General features: G+C 42.0%; 1 protein-coding gene across 3 annotated transcripts; it reads left to right on the top strand.

Annotated features, from left to right (window-relative positions):
* The first annotated feature begins 1,023 nt into the window (after positions 1 to 1,023).
* On the top strand, positions 1,024 to 22,818 carry arid1aa (AT-rich interaction domain 1Aa). 3 transcript variants are annotated; one of them, XM_079468694.1, is made up of 20 exons: positions 1,024 to 2,253; positions 9,066 to 9,263; positions 9,542 to 10,141; positions 10,835 to 10,945; positions 13,710 to 13,917; positions 14,146 to 14,235; positions 14,345 to 14,509; positions 15,488 to 15,785; positions 15,898 to 16,046; positions 16,182 to 16,285; positions 16,397 to 16,606; positions 16,886 to 17,087; positions 17,362 to 17,494; positions 17,581 to 17,744; positions 17,839 to 17,980; positions 18,102 to 18,224; positions 18,331 to 18,427; positions 18,539 to 19,364; positions 19,445 to 19,575; positions 19,666 to 22,818. In XM_079468694.1, exons 1-20 carry the CDS (start codon positions 1,339 to 1,341, stop codon positions 21,574 to 21,576), a joined length of 6,777 nt encoding a protein of 2,258 aa, XP_079324820.1. In that variant the 5' UTR covers positions 1,024 to 1,338; the 3' UTR covers positions 21,577 to 22,818. The 3 variants fall into 3 exon arrangements, with proteins under 3 accessions (XP_079324820.1, XP_079324819.1, XP_079324821.1); XM_079468693.1 differs by having other exon boundaries at positions 17,575 to 17,744; XM_079468695.1 differs by lacking the exon at positions 10,835 to 10,945 and having other exon boundaries at positions 17,575 to 17,744.
* Positions 22,819 to 22,949: the final 131 nt, after the last annotated feature.

Raw genomic sequence — 22,949 nt, 5'->3', positions numbered from 1 at the left:
TATAAAGCAATGGAAATGTACTCGATTCTCACAAGTATGCTCTTAAAAAGTGACAGAGGGGATCTCCCTACTTCACAAGAGTTGGCCAGCAATGCTAGAGGCTCTGCATTGCATTAAGCAGTGCGCTGTGCAGCTCTGCCCATCCCCCACACCGAGATACCAAAGCAGAGCTGTGCTGCTTTTGCAACGAGTAGAGCTTCAGCTAGAGAGAGAGAGAGAGAGAGAGAGAGAGAGCGAGAGCGAGGCAGTCAGGGAGAGAGGGGGTGGGGAGAGCGGAGAACGAGAGACGGCTTGTTATTCTCCTAAAATGATATTTTTCCCCCAGAGATTTTTTGCTCTATCTCTTTTTAGATTCCAAACTGAACCACAGTATAAATAGAGGGGCTTATTTTGCGATGATAATGTATTCTGCCTTTCAACCACTTTGTGTGGTTTATCTGATTTTCTTCTTTCTCTCTCTCCCTCCCTCTCGTTTCATTTTCACTTCCTGCTTGCAGACTAGCTCAACCCACCACCGACCCTCCCTTCTCTTATTTTTCTAACGCATTTTAATCAGCACAACCCCCAAACATCTTTCTCGTGCACATCGACAAACAGTAAAATTACATTGTGAGCCTAAAGGACAATTTCTAAAACTGCTGGCCTGTTTCTGTTAGATTTGTGTATAACAGGCTGTCTGTTCGTATTTTTCTCTCGGTCTGTTTTATGGTTTAAAGAAAACTAGGTGTGTGTCTTTGGTTTTACAGCATTATTTCATAGGCAGTGCATTTCTAAAACCAGTACAGCAAGCTGTAGGAGCAGCCTATCCCAGCTAGGTTACTTCAAGGGAAGAATGCATGCAACTATAATGCAATCATAATGACCTGCTATAAGATTTCGTTAAGTTCCCTATACCCAGTTTTGCCAAAAAAAAGAGCAAAATTAAACCTTGTCGTTATGCAACTTCAATTTTACACCCCTACCCAGCCCCCTCGCGCCCGAATCCGTTCCGTGCGCCGATGAGAGTCCAACCCATGTTTTACTGGTCTCAGCGCACCTCGGTAAAATGGCTGTATGTAGCTGAGCCTCGTGCTGGTGTGATCCGTTCCTCGGATGTAGTCTACTTCTGCAACAGAACCCCCCACAAATTCCGTGTCGGGTAAATTTCATTCCCCGGGAACTCAATTTTCGGTGCTAGAGAGTCTAAAAAACGGAGCCGACGGTGGAGTCCGGATTCGGTCCGGTGTTAGGGGTGGGGATGAATCGGGACACGGGTAAATTGTTGTAAAACTACTGTATTTACATTCAATGTTTAGCATTTGATTGTGACCGACTCGCCGAGAGGGAGAGGGGGGTATCATGGCCGCTCAGGTCGCCAGCGCTACCTCTCTCAACACCAGTCCGCCTTCCGAACTAAAAAAACCGGATCGAGACCCAAAGGAGGAGTCGGTACCGGGGGAAAAGCAGCAGGAAAATAAGGAGCCGGGATTAGACAGTGGATCACCGGATCGCGGCGAACTGCAGGACCGGGCCGATGTTGGAAATGCTGGGGGAGGAGGGGAGTCTGAGATGAAGAACGGGAACGGGAATCCGTCGAGGGTTAACAATAATCAAAATGATACCGCCGGACCTGACGGGAATAACCACCCCGGTATGGTACATCACCACGCGCCCGGTTTTCCGCCTCCGCCGCCTTCCTATGGCTACAGTCAGCACTACGGCCGGGCCCCTTTTCATCAACATGGCGGACAACAAAGCCCTGGCATGGCAGCTGCAGCGGGACCAGGCGCTCTGTCGAGCAACATGATAGACCCGTATCAGCCCAACTCTCACGAACACGGCTTCCCTAACCACCAGTACAACAACTACAGTCCGTTCGGGAACCGAAGCCCGTACCCGGGCCAGGGATACGGCATGAACTCCCCGCGCAGCACTCCTCAAGCTCAGGCGGTAGGGGGGCAGTCAGCCAAGCAACAGCAGCCAGCAGCGGGAGGATCTATGGCTGCTTCTTACAATAATCAGAGGTATAACATGGGAAATCCACAGCCAACATCGACCCCGACCCTCAACCAGCTCCTGACCTCCCCGAGCGGTGCCAGAGGCTACCCGAATTACCCACCTAGCGAATACAACAGCCAGGATGGTGCTAAGGGACCAGCAGATATGGGCAGCAGTGGGCAGTATGGTGGGGGCCATCCGGGTTGGCAACAAAGGACCCATCACCCGCCACCCATGAGTCCTGGAAGTACCGGACAGTCCATGGGTAGAAACCAGGTAAAATTTCAGTTCTAGTGTATATAAAACCCCCATCTTCTCCCCTTTGCTTGAGTCACATGAGTGGCTGAAACGCACTGTGCCTGCTATTGTCTGAGCAAGAGAGTCTATAAAATGGCTGCCTCCTTGGTTTTTCCAAGCAGCCCATTTAACAGCTTTTGTTTCTATTTAAAATGATGAAACTTTAGAAAAGCTGCGTTCGTGGTCGTCCTTGTGTCGTTAAAACTCTTCCCCATTATGAGTTGAAGGTAGGTCTCCGACTGATTTAATAATAGTGAAAATGCGTATTTAGCTCAACCCGCTTCTCCGCGGAGAAGGGTTGGACGAATTTAACCGTCTTCTCTCAATGCCTAAATCTATGTTTTTATCGCATTTAATCGATCGTCTGTTAATCCAACATGCGACATTTGGCCAGTTGAAATGTTGTGCGTGACGGTTAGGAAATTAATTGATGGAAATTAGCATAAAATTAGCGAATGTTTCACGTGGAAGAAAAAAACGTGTCGCGTCGGCGTACGTTCGTGGCACACTTGTATACTCTGTAAATGTCTGTTATTTGGATGAAAATGGATTTTCACCGCCTTTAAATCTAATATAGCTAGTGCATCTGTTGGGGAAAAGCTTTAAAACGGTGTGCTGAATTGAATGTCGATCTCTCTGCGAGCAGCTTGTAAACACAAGCTGAGTGATTTGAGTAAGTGCAGATTGGTTTGCAGTGGGATTTGAATTGTGGAGGTAAAATCCTCCTGTCAAAGGCAGGAGACAGTTGGTCTTGGGTTGACATGCTCGCTGAGATCTGATTGGCTCCGCATGCTGCGCTCTTGGCCATTTATAATTACATATGATGTAACACTGAAACACTTGCTCATTAGTTCATGTTGCTAACCTCACTCTTACAGTGTAGATGGGTGTTTTTAGGAAACTATTGTAATTTATGCATTTAGGTTAAATGTTTTGTTTAAACCCGGCTGTTTTTTATCTTTGGAGTAGGTTCTTTCTGCTCAAATTAATTGGGATTGTATTTTAACACTCATGCTTAATAATTTGTCATCTTTTTTTCAAATCAAAATAAAGTAGAAACCAAATTGATAATGGAAAGTGAGTTTTCCCTATTGATCAATCTGAATGTGCCTTATCAATTAGGGTTATTTCGATGTAAATTTAGTTTGTTTGAGATTATACAGTTAGAGAACCTTTGTTCATTCTTATTAAAGGGATGGTTTACCCCAAAATGAAAATTCTGTCATCATTTACTCACGCTTGTGTAATGTCATACCTGTATAAATTACTTTGTTCTGATGAACACAGAGAAAGATATTTGGAAGAATGTTAGAAAAGTTCAGTTCCAGGACATCATTGACTACCATAGTAGGAACAATTAGATGGTATTCAAAGGTGCCCCAGAACTGTTTGTTTTCCTAAATTCTTCAAATCTTCTCATTTTGTGTTCAACAGAACACAAAATTACAATATTTTTATCCTTACTATGGTCTTGGATCATGTCCCAGAACTGAAAATTGCTAACATTCTTCCAAATATCTTTTTGTGTTCATCGGAACAAAGACAGTTAGATTTGGAACAACCTGAGGGTGAGTAAATGATGACAGAATTTAAATTTTTGGGTGAACTATCTTTTTAATAAAATCAGTTGTTTATTATGTTGATGTGCTGCTCTTGTCCTCGTGAGCTCCATCAGATCTTGATTGTTGATGTATGTCCAGGTTGCTCTTTATCTGTTTACCATACTTAATAACTTTGTTTCAAAGGATGGATTGTTGCATTTAGGTCCTAGCTTGCATTTGGAGTCGGGACCCTAAGTTTTGGATCCTTTCTGTCTGTATTGTCTCTGATAATTCCAGAAAAATTTGTTTAACAGTCCTGTATAATTCCAGTATCTGCACAATTCCTTAACATGTTGATTGAAAACGTGATATTTTTCTCAGTGGTGTTGTGATTCTCCACACTGCATTTGTGTGGAAGTGAAAAAGGTTTATTTATTGGCAAATCCAGTTGGTGTCACACCATTCAACAATCAAAAAATTCAACAGTATCACCAAACAGTTACGCATCCTGAATCAGACAGAATTTATTGTTGTTCGCTTTTACTCTTTTTTTATTTCTTTTTTCAATTAAATTTTTTAAACATCATAATTTTGTGTTTTATTCTATTTGTAAGGTTATCCCCAAGTCAAAGAAAAGCTGCAATACTGTTTGAACATTTTGGATTTTGGAAAGTTCCACTGCATGTATGTAGGCAAAATTTCTTTTTTAGTGCGGGCAATTTAGCTAAAAGCAATATCATAGCTCTTTACACTTGTTTATAAATGTATGTTAAAGATATTTGCTTGATGAGTTTTGATGTTCATTAGACACCCAAATTGTGAATCTCGAAAAGAAAGAGGTTATTGTTATGCTTTCTGTAGCTTCTGAAATCTCTCCTGTCTGCCTTGAGTTGATTTGCAAGTGTTCTGGTGTCCACCCCATCCCCCGTGACCAATCAGAGCGCCCGTCCAGCAGCCTCTCCTGCCAAGAGAGCCCTCACTTTATCTTATGCAGATTAGCCATGTGCAGCCATTATTTATTTGATTTTTCCATTCGGACACAGGAAAATGTCAAGAGCGACTTGCCCTAAGCCATTTCATACTTGAAGCACTTGCCAGACTGGGCCTTATTTCAAAGGTTTGAATTCACGCCAAATCTAAAACAGACATCCAGACGATTCACTGGTGCAAATCTGATATAGTGACATGGTGTGTTTTTTTTTGTTATTCTTCACATTGTGTTGTTCTGTTTTGTTTGAGTCTGTCAGTGCCCATCTGTGAATAAGGTTGTTTTATAATCAGTTTTTCACAGACCGGATTTACTTCGGTTCACTAGATAAAATGCTGTTATTTTCACATGTTTCTTAAATATGGCAAGGCAAAAGGAAAGGTCATTTTAAAGTGTTGTTTGCAGTCTTGCGTTATGTAGATTTTTGTCTTCTACGTCGGCATCCAAAGTGTTGAAAATGTAATTTTATATGTTCCATACGATTTAATTTCTTGCTTTTTAGAGAATGCCTCAAATGTTGACATTACATTGTGAAACTAAAGGATTTTATGTTCTGGGTTATTGGCTAAATTTAAACATCTTTGTGATTTGATTTAGACATGTCAAAACCAGGTTTCAGTGTTAAGCCTCATAAGGTAATATTTCAGATTTCTGAAGGTAACTTACAATGTAATCACAATGGAATATCTTACACACATATAAAATAAACAACTGGGTGCATAAACATTAGAATAATTATTCTACTATGGTTTTTGCATTAAGTGACACTTAACGGGTAGTTCATTATATTTTAAATCGTAAAATGTACAGATTTTTTTTTCATCTTGCTATTATTTACATTATTTCAAAGGGTTTCGGGGAGCAATAAGCGATATGTCATAAGAGCAATAGTACATTAGGTACTATATACGATTATTACTCCATACATGTATAACAAATATCGTAGAAATGTATACTATATGACAGTGATTCACAGCATCAGATTTTACATTTGTGCTATGTTCTTAAGTTTAATCATTTAAAATAGCATAGATGCATAGGTTTACCAACATAACTTGTGTAAAACACTACACCAAATAATGGATTATTGTTCCTCTTTTGCCTAGTAAACACGGCTTGCTGATGCCAAAATATGGTAAAGTTTGTTTGGCCGCACATGAAAGGATATATGAAGTGATCTGTTTTAGTGGCATTTTTTACTGTCCTAATTGCTTTGCATTTTAGGGCGGTCTCACATAGCACTTTTGGTGCGCACCAGGGTTCCATTAACATCGGAGTTCAGTTCATTTGGATGATGTGAACTAGGGATGCCACAATTCTCAATATAATATTGAACCCTTTACGACCTCCACAGTTTAATACGTGTAAGTGAATTGTGGTTTTCCGGTTTTGCATTTTAAATTATTTCTGTGCGCTTAATTACACTCTGAACTGGCTCTGTCTGTGCACTGAGATGGATAAACACATCCCCACTAGGGCTGTCACGATTATGAAATTTAGCTGATGGTTAATTGTCTAATAAATCATCGCGATTATGGCGATTAATTGTCTGTTTTAGAACTTTGACATTTAATTCTCACATTTTTGATTCAGCTTTTAAACGACGCGAGGTCGCCTTCAACACGAGAAGCAATGTGCTTTATTGTATGCTGTTTGTACTAAAGTGATCATTTCCGAATTTGGCACATCAAGAATGTAATTTAACACAGCATACGAAAGCAGCACGTTTGTCTTGCTTTCACCCAGCACATGCAGAAAGAGCGTCTACAGCACCATGACAAAGTCCGTTTAATGAAAGTCATGCCACTCGGCGGCCTTTCGGACTGTTATTTACATCATAGCAAGAGCGCCTCCAGGAAGCTATTTAGCATTACATTTCTTCCAATTTATTGCAATGGCAGTGGCGCACATTGTTAATATATTATCTTTGACCCTTTCCATTGAACGCTAGTGTTTGCAGTTTTACTTGCACCGTATGTTTATGTCCATTACAGCAATCGCAAGTTTTGCATTACGTTATTTTAAATACTCTGATGTGCAAAACCTCTTATAAGAAGGTTATTTTGTTGGCATGTTGATGAACAGTCAACCAAAAACTGCTGTGAGCTGCCAGTGTAAATCTTTACATTTCCAGGGCTCGACGTTAATGCTTGTCCGGGACAAGTTAATATTTTGTATGGGCAAGTGAGAGAGAATTTTACTTGGGTTTGTCGTGGTTGTGCTTGTTTGTGTGTGACAATAATCAGTCCTTGTAACTAGATGTGGACGCGGAATCCTGTTAGTATACTATAGTAATATATGTGGACAAATATACCATTATTAGAAAAATTAAAACATATTTAGGTAGTCTAAAAAGGATATTTATCCATCTGTATGTGACGATTTATAGTTTTGTTACCAATGTTTGGCCTGTGCAAACAAACTTTAAACCTCTCTAGCCCTTAATGTTCCAAGCCATCAGACCCGAACGAACACTGTTGTTGAAAAGCCGAGGTTTGTATTGAACTGTGGGTGAGATGTACCATTCCATCACTAATGTGAACGCTGATTTCCGAACCCGGGTGCGCAAACTGTACCCGAGTCCGCTTAAAAAGGGAGGTCTGGGGTGCGTTTCATGTGAACTCGAGTACGCTTCGCTGCTGATATGAATGCAATTGTACCAAATCATGGAAGAGAACCGCTATTAATGATTATTTGATAAAAATGTGTGCTTGTGTGTTTCACTTACTTTTCTGACGAGCGTGACTGATGTGCTCCAAGCTCCAATGCTTCTGTTCGCCTTCAGAGTTCTTAAGAGAATTTGCAGTACATTCGTAAAGACTGATGAAAATGCTGTTATGTACTGAAGCTTTGGAAACAAAACTACAGTTTAAAAACATAAATGTTATAAAAGTGAAGCAAGTAATGTTATGCATTTCTCCTGCGAAACGACTTCGGTTCGGAATATGAACAATAATAATTTGAACGCAGTCCAGCGGCGGCAGGGGGAGCAATCAAGCAGAATGTGAAACCACCCATAGTCTAACGCGATTGTTCCATGCTATTTATGACCCTCTAAGATCAGGTCTCGGTCCCTTTTATGGTCATGACCTACCAGAACACTAGTTTAGATGGTCATGCATAACGTGTTTTTATTTATCTTCTTTGCAAATGTCTTTTATACTGACATGCAAGTTTCAACATTTTTAAATGTTGACTAAATTAAGACTAGGTAAAGTTTGAAGTGCATTTTACATTTGTTGCAATGTGTCGAGACATTATTCTTGCCCTGTGGTTTTACACTCTTGGGTAAGAAATAAATAAGGTAAAATATTTACTGTATTAAGGAATGAGAGTGTAGCACATATTGCGGTGCAACATGCCTTATTAATTTAATCATTTACCTTGATTAAAATTTCCAATGACATCTGAAAGAGAACGTGGGGTGGGCTGCAAGTTACTGCTGCATATCCACCAAACATTACTGTTCACACACACATGCGTATGATGATATTTACAATAACATTTCTGAACTGTGGCATACAGATGTAATACAAGTACAAAACATTTTTTAAGACACAGGCATACTTTTAAAACGCTGTTTGTTCATGCAGTAAATTGTCCTCAATGGTCTAGTTTCTCAAAGTAAAAACTATAATTTAATTAATTAATTCTTAAATGCATTCTACATCTTTCGCTGTCTACAACAGCGGAACTGTTTGTAAGATTATGTGGTCTATCCATATATGTGCAAATGTTTTGTCCGTAATTACCAATTTTAAAATAAACATTACGGATATTCCTACTCCAATACTTACAACTTGACCCCTCATCCTGTTGCCTACACTAACTCTCATCTCACTGAGTCAAGCTGGACCTCTCCCCTCATGTCATTAAACCCTGTGTCATTCATTCGGTGCCAAGATTGCCGTCTTTTTACGAAGCTGGCTTGGCCGAGGCTCAAGTGGAGCTACAGCTGGGATGTGTTAAATATTCGGCAGACTGCCCTCCATTTGCAATGAGTTATATATAGCACTGTTGACTTCCTTAACTAAGGCTGGGCAAGGTAACAGTCAGGTTAATAACCGTGGGAATCCGAGGCAGAGCGTTTCTGCCGTCTTTCTTTTCACCTCAGTTTTCCACTATCATTTCCCCTCTGGCTGTTCTCTCTCACTTCTCCTGTGGTCTCCTGCATTTTTTTTCTGTCCTTTCCGTTCATTTTCCGGTCATTATTTATGAGTTACCGTCCGTTACACAACTCATGTGTCCCTCTCGTTTTGTAGACTCCAGCCTCAATGGATCAGATGGGGAAAATGCGAGGACAGCCATACGGGTCAGGTGGTCCTTACCCGCAGCAGCCCCATCAGGGGCCTCCTCCTGGGCCCCAGCAGGGACCTGCATACCCAGGCCAGGGGTATGGGCCTCCTGGACCTCAGAGATACCCTATGGGAATGCAAGGACGTATACAGTATGGGCAACAGGTCAGTGCAAGAAAAGCGTTTGCCTCACATTGCATTGGTATTAAACTTCATTCAAAAAAAGGGAACATTAAATCTGAATGCATTACATAAAACAAATTTTTTAGCAATTAATTCTTTGTCACTGTTTTAATGTGTACAACATGTGTACATCATGTTGATAAAAGGAGGTTTTGGTTTCCTTGTTTGTTTGTTTACCCGCATGTGGTAGAGCCAGAAGGTCAGTAAAGGAAATACCATGAGTTTAATGATCTTTAGTGTCATTCTACTTTTTTGCGCAGATTCCATCGTATGGACAACAGGGACCAGGGGGTTACGTCCAGCAGGGGCAACAGCCCTATTACGGCCAGCATGGTCAGGGGCCTCACTCAGGCCAGCAGCAGTCGTCGTACCCCCAGCCTTCCCCTGGGCAACCAGGAGGACAAGGACCTTACTCTCAGCAGCCTCACGGCCCGCAACCATCTGGTTCACACGGACAGGCCGGTCCTCCTTACCAACATCCCCACATGCCTCAGCAGCCGCAGGCGCAAATTCCCGGCCCCTCTCCAGGCCCTTCTCAATCCCCATATTCGCAGGCCTCTGCAGCACCCCAGTCTGCTCAGTCCCCTTATCCCCAACAACAGGTGCCTCAGTCCCAGCCCCCTCAGCAGGGGAACTCCCAGGCCCCTCCTGCATCCCAGACCCAGCCTAGCTACCCGCCTGGCCAAGTCTCCCAGCCGCCGTCATCACAGCAGACGCCACAGACGCCTACACCTGCATCCCAGCAGCCGTCGGGACATGGACAGATGACGCAGACGCAACCCACGACATACTCCCAGACTCCCCCACAACAACAACAGCAGCAGCAACAATCGCCGTATCAGCGGTTTCCTCCTGCCCAGGTAACGTGTGGTTTTCCCCATAATAAAGTGCATTATGTTTCAATTACGGAGATCTGTTGTCAGTATGTTGTCCTTAAGTGAGCTTGAAAAGTAAACGAAGAAATTCTACTCTAGACCCTTTTGCAATCTTTGCAACCCATATTTAATGTTTGTGTAACTTTATTCACAGTAGCTGCAGTCCAAATGTTTATTATTCGCCGGCTGTGTTTGAACTACACTGGATGACTGCTTGCTTTTGCATTTATTTGAAATCTGTAATGCATTTAATATGACAGTGCCATCACTTTAAAATACTCTTATAGAACAGTAATAACTACATTGTTACAGGCTATTTTTAACTCTGAAAACATACTGACAGAGAGGCTATGGCTTTTGTAAGCAGAACAACAGATGCATGAATGTGTCCACTGTCACAAGTCGGGCGGAGACTGTATTTGTATGGTCCTTTGCAGTTGATGCTTTTCAAATTGTCTAATAAAATCCTATACAGTGTAATGTGATGCTTTTTAAAGATAGGACTTGTGGCAAATTGCTGTTGGTAAACATAAATAATGGCAAAACGTCTCACAATCCCTGATGTTGGTATCAGATGGCAAAATCGTCAAGCGTGCACCTTGCTTTAAATGCAAATATATATATATGTATATATATTATATATATATATACTTACCTGGGCTGCCTTGTTCCCCACAGGAGACTTCCCAGGAGTCCTTTAGCTCCCAGTCTAGTGCACCTCCCTCCAGTCAGCCTCTGGCATCTAAAGGAAGTTCAGAGGACATGCAGGGCAGACCCTCAAGTCTACCAGTGAGTCTCATACCTCTCTTCCCACTTGATGTTGCACAAGCTGCCTTTGACTGCGTTCAGTTGTGATTACTGCAACAGAGACGTTTTTTTAATTGACTTAAACTGTCTGATTGTTGCATTAATTTGGTGATTCTGTAAGGCTGGTTCTTCAAGATTTGATTCCGCATCCGCTCTACTTGGCTATGATGTTTGCAGTGGCGGACAGTTAATGTGCATTTTCACAGACATAAGAGTATGCTTAAAGGTGCTGTGTGTAGTAATCTTAAGAAGGATCTATTGACATAAATTTAATATACTTAACTATGTCTTCAATGGTGTATAAAGACTTAAGATAATAAAGAATTATGTCTTTATCACTTAATAGAATGAGCTATTTCTATCTACATTCACCTCGGGTCCCCTTGCATGGAATTCACCATGTTTTTTCTACAGTAGCCCTAAACGGACCAACTGCTCCACAGAGTGCGTTTGGAAAATATGATATTTCCTTTGGCAAAGAAGTAAAAACACAAGGACATCTTTGTCCTGTGTCATCCTCCAGGGTGGAGTGAGCCATAGGTTGTATTTTGCAACCTAAACGCTAGACGCTACTAAAATCTCCACATTGCTCCTCTAAAGCTTTAATGAGCTTATTGTGATTCGGGTGGCTCTAAAGTATTTCTGAACCCATTTGTATTCAGACGCTACTCTTTTTGCTGTGAAAAAGACAAGCCACACCCACGCATTTTCTTATTTATTTGTTCTGTTTGAGTTAGAAATATGTCACAATACTGAAGTTAGAACACAACTTTTCACAGGGACTTTTGACTATAAATTATGCACTTTCCTTTTTTACATTCTTATTTAATGGCTCCGTAGAGTGCTTGATTCTGATTGGTCAGTCATAGCATTTAGTTTTTCCATTAGCTTCTCTTTTTTATAACTTAGCCCACTCATCCGGAAAGTGTTTTCCTACATGGCTGTCTCCACAAGCTAATAAAATAATTTGTTCATATATTTATTAGGGGTGGAAATCTTTAGATACTTCACGATCCGATTCTGGGAGCAATGATTCGATTCCAAAACGATTCTTACCATACTATGCTTTTTGTTTGTAGTTAGAATCTCTGTTTGACAGTATTGCTACCTTAAAAATGTAAATGTTACTAAAATCAAAGTTTTGAAAGAAATCTTCAAAGTAAATTACATTTAGGACACACAAGCTCTGTAGTGGTATGGCTTTCCATGTTACATTCAAAGAACAATCATTAAGAACAAGCAGTTCTCAATCCACAACCGAGTATGACAAAGTTTCAGTTTGTTTAGAACCTTTTAACAAAGAACCATCTTTAAATAAAAAACAATTATTTAGTTTAGTGTCACAAAAAATCTTGATAACCTAATGCAGAAGAACAATGTTATTCCACAAATTAAATGACTTCAATTGGTAGTGTGCGAAATGTTTCATCATGTTAGTCGTGTTGCCGAAATATAAGAATTTGGCAACACATACTTTGCACACAGTATGGTTCTTATCAACGATACCTTTCTCTTTGTCTTCACAAAATCCACAATTTTGCCAATTTGAAATTGCATGGAGCGGGTCATAGTTTGTCCATCTTGGCACAATTAAGTTCATCTGTCAATGGATATTTCTGTTTTTCCCGCGCACAGTGACACTGTGAATTGAACTGAAATCTGAATTTTTGAGAATCGATTCTGCTTCATAAGATAACGAATCGCGATGCATTGAGTTTTTCTCCCACCCTAATATTTTTTTTTGCTCTATATCTTAAGTAAGTCTGCATTTAATCAATTATAAACAATTCTTCAAAACAACTGTCTTTTGTTGACACAAAGGGATCCTATTGGGGTTTATATATGCTCTAATGATAACATGACGTCTTTGCGTCAATGGTTCTTTCAGTGCCTCCACATCCTCGCCTTTTGAGTTCTGCTCTTCTGTCTGCAGGATTTAATTGCATTTGAGTGTGTGTGTTGTGACCTGCCAGACTGTGTTTAAAAAGGACACACAGAGAGACACCCAGCTGTGCTGACTCAGCACACGTGCAGTCGACTGCTGTAGCCATGGCAACGTCAGGGACGCTGTGATCTCACTTTTTTGCTCCCAGATGAGATAAACAAGGCCAGCAGCCTCTGGCTGTGTGATTGTATGTGTACGAGAGTACTTCAGCGCGAATGTGTGTCCCAGAAAAAAAGTGTGCCAGAGTTCATTGTTGCGTGTATAAAGCTGTCACTGGGAGAGTTATTTAGGAAATGTTTTTGGTTTATAATTGCGTTTGAAATCATAGTGCTGATTTGGGGATTTTTCAGACCGTGAAGTGTTTATTGGGAGCTTAAATCCTGAGGCTGATTTTTATTGTGGAACATGCATCCTGCCCCTAAGAGCCATCTAGAAATCAAATATGCATCTTGAACATTATAATTTCTTCTTTCTTTATTGTTTAAACTAATTTAAACAAACAAGATCGGTTCAGAGTTTGCAAATTGTACCCGTGCCTGCGTATGTGAGTTTTCAGTGATATTTTTGGAATTCTGTGAAAGCTAAACATGGCTCATTGGATGATGAAATGGTTGTTGAATAGAGATGCTGCTGTAGACAATGTTGCTTACCAAAATTTTACAAGGCTGACAGCTTTATTTAAAGTAGTGCAAAAAGAATGTACCTTTTTGCCCTTACGTCTAATGGAAGGTCTTTGATATAATTTTTTTTAATTCTTTCAATCGTTCATTTCTGACTTTCTCAACCTCTATCTTTACATAGGACCTTTCCGGTTCTATCGATGACCTGCCTACGGGTACAGAAGGTGCTCTGAGCCCTGGAGTCAGCACATCTGGAGTATCCAGCAGTCAAGGAGAACAGAGTAATCCAGCACAGTCGCCTTTCTCCCCCCACACATCTCCGCCGGTGGGCTCTCCTGCCAGCGCCACAGCATCTCGCTCTGGCCCTCTGTCCCCTGCCACCATACCAGGTAAGGCTAGTAAACCATAAATAATGTTCAATAAACATCATGAAGTTTATGTCATTTAAACATGATAAAGATACTTGGAAGTATGATTTTCTAAGGTTATCAATATTTAGGCTAAAGTGTGCAATGCTGTACAAATTAACACAATATAGTAGAATAATATCATTCTTATCCTAACAAGCAATACATTTTTCAATCTCCAACCATTAAGCATGATTTGCATATTTAAAGGAAACCAGATGCCTCCCCGGCCTTCAAGTGGACAGTCTGACGGGGTCACGCACTCGTCGGTGAACATGCCTGCCATGGCCCAAGACAGAGGTAACTTCGACTATAAACGTTCTACCTCACAAGGATATGAGGCCTTGTTTTCTATCATCATGCTTTTTTAAATCTCTCTTATGTCGTTATGTTAATCTTGTCGTCTTAGGATATGTGCAGAGAAACCCTCAGATGGGACCCTATGGGTCTCCACAATCTGGATCTGCTTTGTCTCCTCGCCAGTCATCTGGAGGCCATGCTGGGATGGTTCCTTATCAGCAGAACAACTCTATGGCCAACTATGCGCCTCAAGGTGCTCAATATGGCCCACAAGGTAGGTGTCACATTGAAAACTGATTAAAGGAATAGTTCACCCAAAAATGTGAATTCTGTCAGGAATACCTCACCCTCTAGTTGTTCCAAACCTGTATACATTTCTTTGTTTGGTTAAACACAAATAAAGATATTTGGAAGAATGTTAGCAACATTTCCCAGCTTCTATTGACTACCATAGTAGTAGAAGAAATTTAAATGGTAGTTATAGGTGCCCCAGAACTGTTTGCTTTACTAAATTCCTCGAAATATCTAATTTATTTTTGTTTTCATTTTTGATTGAACGATCCTTTTAATTTTAGTTATGACATCGTTGTGATCTATAGTCTTTCATCTCTTTAGTCAAAGACAGGAACTTCTTTCACATAAACATTTTGTCCTAGAAGTTACATTTGTAGTGGAGGTGCAAATGAGATCTAAACATTTTAAGTTTTAGATCTTTTTAATTTACTTGTTCTCTCTTCTTACTCTCTGTCTTAATCCTCCTCACTCTTCCTCTGTGCAACCAGTAGATCACAGTGGGGCTATTTTTAGCTCCAGTAAAAAAAGGGAGTTGACGTAGCATGGCTCACGTCAGTTGAGCTGCTACAGTGAACCTGGTGTAGAGCAGAACTACAGGCTGCGAATACACAAGGGCCTGGAAGTCTCTTTAAATGCCTAGCAGTGGGCCATCTATACTACATAACATTTGTCTGATGCTTATCGATGACGCACAGATGTAATCTGTAGACATTTTTACAGTTTCATATCAGAAGTTCTGGTTTAGATGACCACTTCATTCCTTCGCTCTCCAAAAGATGCATGTTTAAATAATGGTGATATTCATTTGTAATAGTGAGGATCATGGGATTTCTGTAATAGTTTTTGTAGGTTTGCTTTGCTTTTTGACTAATATATCTTTAAGCTAAATTGCAAAGGCCTCGACACTGTTTTTAAACAAACTTGGGCTCACGTTACAACATGTCGTCTTCCTCTTCAGGTTTCCCTAGGCAGCCTGGTTACAGTGGCATGCCTAATGCCAATTATCCTGGTCCTGGCATGGGTGGATCTTTGAACCCTATGTCCGGACAAGGAGGAGGACCACTGTATCCTGGGATGCCTTCTGGAAGGATGCCTCATGGCCAGATGGGTGCACGTCCTTACGGCCCTAACATGGGACCCAACATGAGTCCCAATATGGGCCCGAATATGGGGAACATGCCACCTCCAGGCCTCAACAGAAAGCCGCAGGATGCTACAGCAATGCAGCACGGACCCTCAAACTCCATACACAACAGGTACACATCAACTGAAGTGCAACTAGACTTTGGTTAACATCTTTGTTTATTACCAAGTAGTAGTTGTTTCTTTGTAAGTTGTTGAATTGTTTTTTCTTTATTCAAATCGCAGACTACCAGGTTACCCCAATATGTCACCTGGTCCTGCAATGATGGGTTCAGGTCCTCCGTATGGCCCATCAATGAACAACATGCCAGGAATAATGAACACCCAGGGTCCTTCCTACCCAATGGGTGGTAACATGGCCAACAACACTAGTGGTAAGATAGAAAACACAATAATATAATTGTTTATTGCAATTCATTATTTGGTCCAATTGGTAGAAATGCATTGTTATTGTTTGCACAAGCAAATGTTCTCCCATGTCACAGTTGAAATATATATTTTTCTCTTAGGCATGTCCCCTGGTCCTGATTTTGGTATGGAGGGAAAACTAAACCAGCCACAAAAAATGAATAATAAGGTTGAGGGGACACCCAAGACGGAAACAAAATCTAAGGTTTGCGTAAGCGTATAAAAGAGAATATATTGTCTTTATAAATGTAAGTTATTGATAAATTGAAGTTGCATGTCCTGCTAATATCTTTCAAAACAATTTGTTTTTGCACAGAAGTCAAGTTCCTCCACAACAACCAATGAGAAGATCACTCGATTGTATGAGCTAGGCCCAGAGCCAGAAAGAAAGATGTGGGTGGACCGTTACCTGGCTTTTATTGAAGAAAAAGCCTTGGGCATGAGTAACCTACCAGCTGTGGGACGTAAACCCCTTGATCTCTTCCGCCTCTACATGTCCGTCAAGGAGATTGGAGGTCTTACACAGGTAGGAAGAATCAGTGTATACATGAGTTGCTTCACGATGCCATAGAAGAACTATTTTTGTCTGAACGAGTCCTTTAAAGGAACGTTTAACATTTTTCTGTTTCATTGTAGTAGAAAAGGGTTCTAGAGTAAAATGGAAAGATTTTTTTTATTGCATCGCTGTAAAGAATCTTTTGTAGCAAGATTGTACACACATGTCCTTTTATTTTATTTGTAATATCACCAACACTATTATCATTTTGTCAAGGATGTTTACTCAATTTTTGCTATGTTATTACAGGTTAATAAGAATAAGAAATGGAGGGAGCTGGCCACAAATCTGAATGTGGGGACCTCAAGCAGTGCAGCCAGCTCTCTGAAAAAGCAGTACATCCAGTGTCTATATGCTTTTGAATGTAAGATTGAGCGTGGAGAAGACCCACCACCTGATATTCCTGGAGACACCAAAAAGAATCAGGCCAAAATTCAGCCACCCTCTCCAGGTAAGTGCTAGTGTCTTTGGCTTTGTAATCTCAAGTCCCTAACAATCACATGTACAACACAACCCGATGCCTTACCATTCCAAACCTTAGGCAGAGTGATTGTCTTACTAAAATTATCATAAACAAAGACTCGTGAAATAGCACCTTTTGTATTCAGTACAGTATTAAATTAGTCTTTATATTACTAATGGTTAGTTGTGGAACTTAAACCTACATGTTTTTAAACTCTGTAAGATAATATTTCCCCATCTTGACCTTTCTTTGCCTGGAACAGCTGGATCCGGCTCTCTCCAGGGGCCCCAGACACCGCAGTCTACCAGCAGCTCCATGGCTGAAAGCGGAGACTTAAAGCCTCCAACTCCTGCCTCTACTCCACACAGTCAGATGCCCCCAATGCAAAGTGGCAGGTGAGGTTTGATTGTTATCCACTTTTTTTAGTCAGTTTTGTTTAGACTGTGAACCACTTCTTACCTGTGCTGTTTCATAGGAGCAGTGTGAACCTACAAGATCCATTTGCTGATAATGACCCAGCCTTCTCTCGGCGGAACACTTTGACCCCCAACTCTGGCTACCAGTCAGGCATGAGCACTCCAGAGATGCCTGGTCGAATGGGACCCTATGAACCCAGCAAAGACCACTTCAGTGGCATGCGCAAAGGTTTATATTGCATTTTAATTTTCTCATCTTCTGAAGAATTAAATACTAACTTAAATTAACAACATACTATTTCATTTCGATTTTGTGGTTATAGTTGGAGAACAGTTTATACCTGGTGGACAGGGTCCTAACAGTGGTCTCGGTGATCAGTATAACAGAGGACCACCAGGCCCTATGGGGAACGTGCCCATGGGTCAGAGGCACCAATATCCATATGGTCCTGGTTATGAAAGAAGGTATAGCTTTATGGAACGTTTCTTTTTTTTGGACAGAAACTTGGATTTTTCTTGATTAGGCGTTTGATTTTTGTTTTGTAAATGTTTCCATGGGAACTATTGTGTATTTTTTATTGTGTAGGCCAGAGTCAGGGATAGGCCCAGAAGGCAGCATGGGGCCGGGAGTGCCACAGCCAAACATGATGCCTTCCAACGCTGAATCTGGGATGTACTCTCCAAACCGTTACCCTCCACAACAACAGCGGTCAGTCCATCAGTTCATTCTCGTGTTGCATTTAATTGTGTATGTTTTGTATTATTTGGTTTTATTAAACACACATTATTTGTATTTTCTTAAATGTTTTCTACAGGCATGAATCGTATAGTAATCAGTATCCTGGGCAGGGTGCGCCTCCTGGTGGCTCCTATCCGAATCAGCAGCCTGGAATGTATCCGCAACAACAAACGGTAGGAGACTCCTTCAGTCCCAGTTAATGAAATTATTCAATGTTTTCAATTAGACCTTGTTGCATTTTAATGAACGCTTATTCATGTATTTTCAATGTAATTTGGAAACAGAACTACAAAAGGCCAGGTGAAGGAGGCTACCCACCAGCTAAACGGCATCATGACGGCGAGATGTTCGGTGGGCCATACAATGCGCAGCAGCCACAATCACAGGCTCCCCCTGGTGGTCCCTCAAGTGGTCAACAGGATATGTTTAACCAGTTTAACAGTTCTTACCCTGGCTCAGAGCGACGTCCACCTGGTCCTCAGAATCAGTTCCCATTCCCTTTTGGAAGGGATCGGATGCAAGGGGCAGGGGGTCCTAACTCCCAGGGTTCCATGCCGCCTCAAATGATAGGCAGTCCAATGCAGTCTGGTCCCGACGGTCCTCAAAGTGGTATGTGGCAAGGCCGAGGTGATATAGGGTACGGTGGTTACCCCAACCGTCAAGGACCTCCTGCTGGTACTGGTCAAGGTCCTGGTTTCCATTCAATTAACCGCTCCGAAGAGATGATGTCATCTGAACCACGTATGAATCATGACGGCCAGTGGCCTGGGCCTCGACAGCCCCCATATGGCGGTGCAGGCCCACCAATGAGCAGACCCTTGCAGTCCAACTATCAGTCACCACAAGCCATGCAGAACCACATTCCACAGGTGTCAAGCCCCACGCCCATGCCCCGACCCATGGAAAGCGGCAGTTCACCCAGCAAATCACCCTACATGCCTGGCAGTATCAAAATGCAGAAGGCTGGACCTCCAGTCCCTGCATCTCATATTGTACCTTCCTCAGTACACCCTCCACTCATGAGAAGAGACCTGCCCTTCCCTGCAGGCTCCACAGAGGCTTCACAGCCTGTTCTCAAACCTCGTAGACGTCTTACCATGAAAGAGATTGGTAAGAGTTATTCATTCTTACAGAGTACGTTTGTGAATGCTAGAGTTGAAATTTGGAGTAACCATATGCTACTTTTATAGGAACACCAGAAGCATGGAGAGTCATGATGTCCTTAAAATCAGGACTGTTGGCTGAGAGTACGTGGGCTTTAGATACCATCAACATCCTGTTGTATGATGACAACAGTATTTCGAATTTCAACCTTTTTCAGGTGAGTCATTGTGCAGAAATAAGAATACTTCTCATTCCCATCCTTTACATAACATATTAACTTATTATAACTTGTTAATTTATTTTAAAGCTCCCTGGTTTCCTGGAACTAGTTGTTGAGTATTTTCGGCGTTGCCTCATTGAGATATTTGGCATCCTGAAGGAATATGAGGTCGGTGATCCAGGACAAAGAGCACTGTTGGATCCTAGTGTGCTCAAAAAGGATGAAAATACCGTGGATGATGAAACACTGGTGGAGGGCATGGAGGAAGACGGAGAAACGGAGGATGAAGATGAAGCAGAGGAAATGCAGAGGCCAAAACATCAAGAACAATACACAGCACCAGAACCTCTCCAGATAAAACAGGAGGAAAAGCACAGGACTTGTGAAGACTCTGGGAAGAAAGAAGACTGCCAAGCTATGGACGGAGAGTCATCTAAAGAAGCCAAAACTTTAGATACACCATCCCTCGAGCTTGCCTTGACTCAGGAGAAGCCCAAGCAGGCTAGCAAGTTTGATAAGCTTCCTTTGAAGATTGTACGGAAGAAGGATCCTTTCGTGGTGGACTGCTCGAATAAACTTGGCCGGTTACAGGAATTTGACAGTGGCCTGCTGCACTGGAGTATTGGTGGAGGCGATACAACAGAACACATCCAGACTCACTTCGAAAGCAAAGTGGATCTTTCACACATGTGGAAGCGGCTTCCCATCCAGGCCTCAGACAAGAAACGAGGAGCGCTGAAGGATTCTGAGGTGCCTACACCATCCTCATCGAGTGAAGAGCACAGGAAGGAAGTGGACCGGCAGCCTTCACAGCAGTCATCCACTGAAGTCACCGATGGAATTTCAGAAACAAAAGCTGAAAGGCCTGCTGACTGCTTAGAAACTTCCTCTGGGGAGAAATCAAATGGAGAGGCAGATCAAGAGAAACAAGGATCAGAGGCGACAGTTCCAGAGAACATCAGGCCAAGCACATCATCACAGGGTCAGCGTCCCATCTCCATTCTAGAGGATGAGCCACACAGCAAGGATGAAACTCCTCTCGTCACACTCTCCGATTGGCAAGATTCCCTCTCCCGTCGCTGCATCTGCATCTCCAACATCGTCCGCAGCCTCTCATTCATTCCGGGCAATGACTTGGAGATGTCCAAGCACCCAGGGCTGTTGCTAATACTAGGTCGCCTCTTGCTTCTCCACCATCGGCATCCAGAACGCAAGCAGGCGCCTTTAACCTACGAGAAAGAAGAGGAGGTGGATGAGAGTCACGGTAACAAGAAAGACGAGTGGTGGTGGGACTGTCTGGAACTGCTGCGGGAAAATTGTTTGGTCACTCTTGCCAACATCTCAGGCCAGCTTGATTTCTCTGTCTACACTGAGAGCATCTGCTTACCGCTGCTGGATGGCTTGCTCCATTGGGCTGTTTGTCCTTCAGCCGAAGCTCAAGACCCTTTCCCCAGCCTAGGGCTTAACGGTGTATTGTCCCCTCAGAGACTTGTCCTGGAGACCCTCTGTAAACTAAGCATTCAGGACAACAATGTGGACCTCATTCTGGCAACACCACCTTTTAGTAGATTAGAGAAGCTGTTTGGGAACCTTGTACGACTAGTCGGCGAGCGAAAGGTGCCTGTCTGCCGGGAGATGGCGGTCGTGTTGCTAGCCAATCTTGCACAGGGTGACAGCATGGCAGCCCGTGCCATTGCTGTACAGAAAGGGAGCGTAGGGAATCTGTTGGGCTTCTTGGAGGACAGCTTAGCAGCGACGCAGTTCCAGCAGAGCCAAGGGTCCCTACTACACATGCAGGGATCCCACTTTGAGCCGACAAGTGTGGACATGATGCGGCGAGCCGCTCGGGCTCTCCTGGCTTTCGCTAAGGTAGAGGAGAACCACTCTGAATTTACGCTCTATGAATCACGGCTTCTGGACCTTTCCGTCTCCCCCCTCATGAACTCTTTGGTGTCCCATGTCATCTGTGATGTACTGTTTTTGATAGGCCAGTCATGACAGCTGTGCGGAGCCGTGGCTCCACCTTCTCTGGTTTTCATACCTCCCCCTTGCCTGCCCCTCCCCTTGGTGAGCGGGGACTGAAAGCAGAGGAAATTGACTGTTTTTTTTTTTATTTATGCAAGTCCTTTCATACACCCACTGGCCCCCCCTTTTCTCTGCGTCTCACTTTGGGAAGGGTATCACGATTTGCTGTGGATCATGAACCAGAGCCTCAACACACTGACACAAAACTTTAACACTGATGCCAACTAGATGACATGGACAGGGATCCCAACTTTTGTGTCCTGTCTGAGGGGGGACGTACTTTTTTATAATAAAATAAATAAATGAATAAAATAAATGGCTTGAAAAAACAAACTATTTACCAAAGTTACTGTCTTGTTTACAGTGAGTTTTGGGGTTAATTGTTCCTTTGTCTTTCCCAAGAGGGAGCAAATAATACACAGCTCTTGATCACGTTTGGAGTCTATACAGGTGATACCTTTGTTTGGTGGTTGTATTTTGATGCTACACAGTCAACTTTACTAGAAGTGTGTACAGCAGAAATGAGCATTCATTTTCTGTACAGTACTCTGAAACTGTTACTGCAACTAATACTACAAACCTACTGCACTGTTCCACACGGGACAATGTTTGCTCAGTTTTTAAAGTGTTTTTAAACGGTTTGATGGTGAAGAGAATACTCCCCAAAGTATCAAGAACGTACAACACCCTGACCTCTTCTCTTTAACCCTTGATTGTATGATTGACCCCTATAAAGAAATCACCTCCTAGGACTGGTTTTCAACTTAAGATGCAGCCCAGGCTGTTCTGTATATAAGATGTTGTACATTTACACCTCTCTTTCTCTCCCTATGTCTTTCACACATTCTTGCTTCTTACCCCTTTTTATCTATCAAGGATGAGAGTGGACACTCAAGTTGGGTTTATTGCATCAGAATCCCTAGGTATATAAACTGAACCACCTTTTTGGCCTCCATGGTTCCTCCATAGTGCAGCGAACGGCTGAAATATTTTAATTTCATCTCCTGGTACAACTAAATAATTCTAGATGAAGAAACACAGTTGAGATATTTTTTCTCCAGTGATATGGATTCTGCATATTTGTATCTCAGACTATGTAGCTTAATGTAAATTCCTTGGTTTTTCCCTTTTTGGCTCGATGAATATCATTTATTCACTATGAAATCTTTATACTATATGTTCCACGTGGTAAGAATAAATGTACATTAAATCTTGGTAAGATGTTTGTGATTATTTTCATTGAGATTTAAGGTTTAAAGGCATGGACTCTTCCTAAAATTCAGTGTTTTGAATAGCGTTACTTTGAATGAAGCTGTTTTCAGCTGCTGTTTGTATATGTAATATGT

The sequence above is a fragment of the Barbatula barbatula genome (assembly GCF_947034865.1).
Source record: "Barbatula barbatula genome assembly, chromosome: 12".
Lineage (NCBI taxonomy): Eukaryota > Metazoa > Chordata > Actinopteri > Cypriniformes > Nemacheilidae > Barbatula > Barbatula barbatula.
This window is presented reverse-complemented; position numbering and strand designations above follow the sequence as displayed.

Coding starts and splice junctions, on each gene's coding strand:
- arid1aa (XM_079468693.1), top strand. CDS start 1,339: ATGGCCGCTCAGGTCGCCAGCGCTACCTCTCTCAACACCAGTCCGCCT. Junction 17,088..17,361: donor AATTCAGCCACCCTCTCCAG/GTAAGTGCTAGT, acceptor TGCCTGGAACAG/CTGGATCCGGCTCTCTCCAG. Junction 19,365..19,444: donor TCTTACCATGAAAGAGATTG/GTAAGAGTTATT, acceptor CTACTTTTATAG/GAACACCAGAAGCATGGAGA.